The sequence below is a fragment of the Octodon degus genome, unplaced genomic scaffold, assembly GCF_000260255.1.
Source record: "Octodon degus isolate 3935 unplaced genomic scaffold, OctDeg1.0 scaffold00113, whole genome shotgun sequence".
Classification (NCBI taxonomy): Eukaryota; Metazoa; Chordata; class Mammalia; order Rodentia; family Octodontidae; genus Octodon; species Octodon degus.
The window spans coordinates 8281905-8288070 of record NW_004524689.1 but is presented as its reverse complement, the minus strand read 5'-3'; the positions used below and the strand labels follow the sequence as shown (position 1 = coordinate 8288070).

At 52.0% G+C, this 6166-nt stretch overlaps 1 protein-coding gene across 1 annotated transcript in view; it reads right to left on the bottom strand.

Moving 5' to 3' along the window:
- Positions 1 to 6166, bottom strand: part of Tnfrsf8 (TNF receptor superfamily member 8) — a 74048-nt gene that overhangs the window by 62336 nt on the left and 5546 nt on the right. Inside the window, exons 5-6 of the mRNA XM_023699395.1 lie at positions 3040 to 3327; positions 2764 to 2895 (exon numbers count right to left, since the gene is read on the bottom strand). Of these exons, the coding sequence (XP_023555163.1) occupies positions 2764 to 2895; positions 3040 to 3327 (420 nt within the window). The remainder of the gene's footprint in view (positions 1 to 2763; positions 2896 to 3039; positions 3328 to 6166) is intronic.

Here is a 6166-nt window from a genome sequence, read left to right as displayed (position 1 = left end):
AAAGAAAGAAAAGGAGGGTGAGGAGGAGTGAAGAAAGAAGGAAGGGAGGGGAGGATACAAGCCTCCACCAACCTCCACTGCCTCCTCCCGGTATCCTTAGCCTGCTGTATCTGTAAATTCTGCCCCCTGCTGCAGAAAAGTTACCTTCCCCCCAGAATCAGAAAGCCTAAAAAAAGAAAGAAGGAAAGAGAGAAAGCAAGTGAGCGAGTGAGCGAGCGAGCCAGCCAGCCTTCCCTGCTTCAAGGCCACTGTGCAGAGTGAGCAGCCAAGCTTGTAAGTGGAAGCCACATGAAGGCAGCCCCACTGCAGCCGCCCCCGTTCCACTGGGGGGAGATGGGATCCAGGACAAAGGAAGCAGGTCCTGGCAGCCTCAGCCCCAGGCAGGTGGGAGACCTTGCGCTTGGGGAACTCTAAGTGAACCAAGTGCAAGGTTGCAGAAAGGTGCAAACCTTCCCCAGCCGGGGGTCCCTGGAGGGAATGGATGGAGATGCTAGAACAAATTCTTCTCGCCTGATTTATGCCAGAACAATTCCTGGGCTGCCAGACAAATTCCCAGCTGCATCACAAAACCTCTATTAGGGGGACGGTGGGGGGCGACATCAGAGAGAACACATTCTTGCCTCGGAATCCAGCTGCAAACCGAGAGCAGCCTCGCCCAATCAGCTGGCGCCGAGAGCAGGGCTGAGGACTGAAAGAACCGCAAGCCCTAAGTGGAGGCTTTTCCTGGAAAGGGGAGGATGCAAGAGGTGCGAGGGGCCCAGGGAGAAGCGGGCATCAGGAACTCCCCAGATACCTGGCAAGGAGAGGGGGCGTGGTGCGGGGGGGCGGGAATGATGCAAATGAAGGTAATAAGAACAGCGTGTCAAGGTCATCAAACACAAACTAGGAGAAGATCAAGTGTCAGATAGGATGTGGGGAAGTTGCTACTCAGGCACAGCCACCAGAAGGCGCATGGTCCAGGTCCCCTGGAAGGCAGCTTGCCCAGTGTGGTCTTTTTTTTTTTTTTTTTTTTTTTTTGCAGAACCGGGGATTGAACTCAGATCCTTACATTTGCCAGTCAAGCGCTTATCCTACTGAGCCATCTCCCTGGCCTCTTTTCTTTTGAATGAATTTACACTCAGCACCCTGAGTGCCCTCTTCTCTGATTCTTCTCAAGGAAAGGACCCCCCATATTCTTCCAAAGCATCCACATAGGGCTGTACATTACAAGAGCAAACTAACAGAAAATAAATCCCCAGATGCTGCGGTGCACGCTGTAATCCCAGCACTTGGAGGGCTGAAGCAGGAAGATTGCTGAGGGTTCTGGGCCAGCCTAGGCTACATGGTGAGACCCTGTCTCAAAAAAACCAAAATAATGAGATGACATTTTTATTGCTTATTCATCAGGAATAGTTTTTAAACCCCCCAATTTGGTTTTTTGTGGGGTTTTTGTTACGTCTCGCTGGGAATTGAACCCTGGGCCTCATGCACGTTAGGCAATCACTCTAACACCCAACTACATCCCTAGCCTTGACTTGGGAGAATACTACCCTGCACCTTCAATTAATCAGAGGATCTGTACATATCAGTGGGGAGACTTCTCTGAGATACTGCAGAATTGTAAAAGATTAATCAAGTAGCATGCATACTGCAGGTTGGGGTTTGTAGAAAAGCCCAGGCATTTGTACGCAGCCGTATGAAGAGGGGTGTGTAGGGAAAAGTCCTCTATAGGAAATATTAAAATGATAACGGTCACATCTACGGAGGCATCGGAATGAGGAAGTGTCGAGGAACTTAGCTTTATCTGCAGCATTTATACTTTGTGGCTTTAGGCATAGATTCACATATTTTGTATTATTCACTATATTACTTTTTTTTTTTTTTTTTTTTTTTTTTTTTTTGGTGGAACTGGGGATTGAACTCAGGGCTTTGCACTTATTCTACAGATCTATCTCCCTGGCCCCAATTTATTTATTTATTTATTTATTTATTTATTTCCTTTTTGGACAGGGTCTTGATATATAGCTCACGCTGGCCTTGAGCCCACTTTGTAGCCCGGGTTAGTCTTGAACTCTCGATGATCCTCCTGCCTCAGCCTCCTGAGTGGTGGGATTACAGGGGAGCACCACCACACCCGGCTAAATAGCACTTTCTTTTAATTTAAGAAGGGGGCTTGCTCTACAGAAATGCATGAGCTTCGGCCACCAGACGCCAAGCCCCCACCCCAGCTCCTCTCACATTTCTCCTTGCTTTCATCTCTCTCACTTCCTGGCGCTCCAAACTCAGAGTGTCCCCCAGACACAGGCATGGGGATCTGGGATGGGGGTTCTCCAGGCAACACAAAGAGCTGCCTCTGCCATCTGCAGGGTGGGGTCCCACACTGCCCCGGACAGACGGAAGGGCTCCTGGGGTCCCCTGCAAAAGAGCGACTTCCCTCTGCACCCTGCCTGCCCCTCTCGTCCCCTGAAGGCACAAGACTGAGCTCCAGGACCCGGTGGCCTCTTCCCAGAGGACCTGCTGCTCTACCTTCCCCTCCTTCCCCCTCGCGGTCCGGGCTCTACTGCGGGGGTGGATCACAGCCCGGTCACCCACTATCCCCACCCGTGCTCCGTGCGGGGCAGGGGGAAGTCCGTTTTCCTAAAGCTCTTCCGAAACGTCTTTCTTGGGGCCTCCCCTGGCCACACCAGGCTCTCACCCTGGCTCTCCACAGCCTAGCAGAGCCAGATGTCACCCTGGCTGGCAGAGTCCCCGGGACTCCGCAGATCTGCCCGGGACACCGCAGACCTGCGGACGGGATGAACGGCCCTCTCCGTTTTCTCTTGCCCTCAGTTCCACGAACGTGGGCCGAGTGAATCCACGTCAGCAGCCTCGGCTTAGGGGCCTCACGAGCCTCAGTCAGCTTCCCGCCCGGGAACGCTGCACAGGCCGGCCCTGCGGGTCACCGGCACCGCTCGCCGCAGCGAGAGAGAAGGTGGGGAGCTGTCCGCCCGGTGCCCAAGCGCCACGCTGGGTTGTGTAGATAGATCTCAGGCGCCTCCCGTGCGTCTGTCATCCCCTTACCTGCGGGAAGGCTTGGAGCGTCCCCAGGAGCGACAGTGCCAAGGCAGCTCGGAGGGCGCGCATCCCGGGCAGGGTGCAGGCGCGCACGTGTGGCGCCGTCTGGGTGCTCTGAGCCCGGGCGCCTGCAGCTCCCTTCCCGCGCCTCACCGGCAGCCGGTAGCGGGCCACGCGTTGTGAAGTCGCTGCCGAAGTGCGGCCTCTTCTCCAGGTTCAGCCTCAATCCTCCCTCCCCCGACTGCTTTGAGGAGCGCCGCTGCCCAGAGCCGCTTCCAGGAACGGGGCCACTAGCTGCACAGAAGGGGCCAACACGTGCAGAGATGACTCAGGACAGCCCGGCCCCGAGGCTCCCCCTTGCCGTTTGAATGGCCCGCCCCGGATTGGAAGGGCCACTCCCGGCTTCAGGGAGTTTGCTGCTGGCCCCACGAGGGCTGGGGGTGGGGAGCACAGCTGGGCTCCGGAAATAGGGCACCCACAGGAGATTAGGAACCTGCAGGGATCCTCATGTTCTAAGGGAAGGTGACACAATAGTAGTTTCTTGACACTACATTAACCTGACCTTATCCCGTGCCCTAGGGATTGTTTGGAAGGGAGTCTTGGAATCAGGAGGTTGCAAAGAAAGCAACCACTCCCCTCATCCTCATTCATAAGTATTTGCTGCAAAACAAATGAGTGGAAGGAAGATGGATGGATGGATGGATGGATGGATGGATGGATGGGTGCATACATGGGATGTGGATGGATGGAAGACTGGATGATGAATGGATGGATGGATGGATGAGGTGTGAATGGATGGATGATGGATGAATGGATAGCTGAGGTGTGGATGGATGGATGGATGGATGGATACATAGGGTACAAATGGATGGATGGATGAAGTGTGGATGGATGGGTGGGTGGGTGGATACACGGGGTGTGGATGGATGGATGGATGGATAGATGAATGGGTGATGGATGGATGAGTAGATGGGTGTAAGGATGACTGGGTGGATGAGAAGGAAGATAGAAGAATGGACAGGAGGATAGATGGGTGGATGGATGGATGGGGTATAGATGGATGGATGATGGATGGATGGGTGAGTAGATGGGTGGATAAGTAGATGGGTGTGAGGATAACTGGGTAGAGTGAGGAGGATAGAAGGACAGACATATGGATGGATGGATGGATGGATGGATGGATGGATGGATGGATGGATGGGAAGACAAGTAAATGTATAGATGGATGAGCGGATGGGGTGCATTGATGGGTAGGTAGATGGGTAGGTGACAGGATGGATAGATGTATAAATGGTTGGATGATGGGTCAGTATACAGGTGGATGGGTAAATTGGCATTAGGTGGATGGGCAGCTGAATGGGTGAATGGGTAGATGGACAGATTAATAAGAGGGTGGATGGGCGAGTGCGTAGATAGGTGTGTAAACGGATGGGTAAATGGACTGGCTATTCCATTTCATGGACAGAATAGAGTATTTGGTTATCAACCTGGAAGTGTTCCTGCAACCCTTGCAACTTTTCTGCGTGGAGAAAGTGTTTGGCACTGCTATCAAAAGAAAAAAGGAATTTAGGTATAGCAGCACACACATACAGTCCCAGAACTCTGAGAAACAAAGCCAGGAGCATCACAAGTTTAAGCCCAGCCTGGACAATTTTACAACTTTTTTGTTACTGTTGTTGTTTGGGGGTTTGTTTGTTTCTTTCTTTTGTTTGGGGGTTTTTGAGACAAGGTCTCACTATGTGGTTCTGGCTGGGCTTGAACTCACATTATATAGCCCAGGTTAGCCTCAAGCTGCTGGTGATCCTCTTGGCTCAGCCTCCTGAGTGCTGGGGTTATAGTGCAACTTTATTTTTTAAGTCTTAAATTCTTGTTTTTTTTAAATATTTATTTATTTTTATTTATTACATTTATTTAGAGTGTGTGTGTGTGTGTGTGTGTGTGTGTGTGTGTGTGGCCAGCTCAGCCCACCAGGGGGCGGGCTGGCTGGCATGTGGTGCTGGAGGATCTAACCGAGGTCCCTGTGCTTTGCCAAGCTTGTTTCAAGTAGGTGCTTTAGACCACTGAGCCATCTCTCCAGCCCCTATAGTGCAACTTTATAATCTAATGAGAGCCTGTCTCAAAATGAAAAAGGCTGGAGTTGCAGCTCAGTGCAGAGACTCTGAGTTCATAGCCCAGTACCACAAAATAAATAAAGGAGCAGCACAAGCCTCATTGCAGCTAGCCCCTTGTGGGCACAGAACTACTGTCTGACCCAATGCCTCCCGTTCCGAGGTGTTTTCTTCTCTCCTGTTCTGCAGTCAACGCGTCTTTCTACTGTGAGCGCACAGGGCAGGTAGGGTCCAGGTAAAGGGTTCATTTGTCAGTTTTTATGTTTTCAGATATGGAAACCAGGGCTGAGAAATAGGCAAGCACTCCTAAGCTCTAAGATGAGGCAGAGCTGGGTGGGGTGGCGTACACCTACACTCCCAGAATCCCAGGAGGCTCAGGCAGAAAGACTGTGATTTCAAGCCCAGCCTGAGCTACACAGAAAGACCCTGCTTTAAAAATGAATAAATAAAAGGTGGGTCAATTATTTTCTCTGAGCCCAGAGTGGCCCAAGGACCCTCAAGCTTCCTCACTTTGGTCTACCCTGTAGTGACAGTCCCCCTCCCCAGTCTCATGGAGATGGCATAGGGTGGCCACAGACCCCCACCTTTCAGCAAAATCTCCACAACTGACCACCCAACGTCCTGCCTTCCATAAGTTCCTGATTCCACCTGGAGAAATTGTTGCTGGAGTTCCCTTCCCTTCCCAAGGCCCCCTGCACATGACTGTGGAAGTGACTACCCACCCGTGAGAGCCACAGACTTGGGTAGGGAACAAAGGAGCCCAGGATGCTTGCTTCCCAGCCTGCAACCCAAGCTACTTGGGAGGCTGAGGCAGGAGCACCAGAAGTTTGAGGCCAGTGTGGACTACATGGCAGATTCTGTCCTTGAGAAATAGAACATAAGAGCTGAGGATGTAGCTTAGTGGTCGAGTCCCCTTGGGTTGATTCCTCAGTACTACCAGAAAGAATAAGGTGAAGGAGGAGGAGGGAGAGGAAGAGGAGGAGGAGGAAGAGAGAAGAAAGGAGAGGGAAGGATGAAGAAAGAAA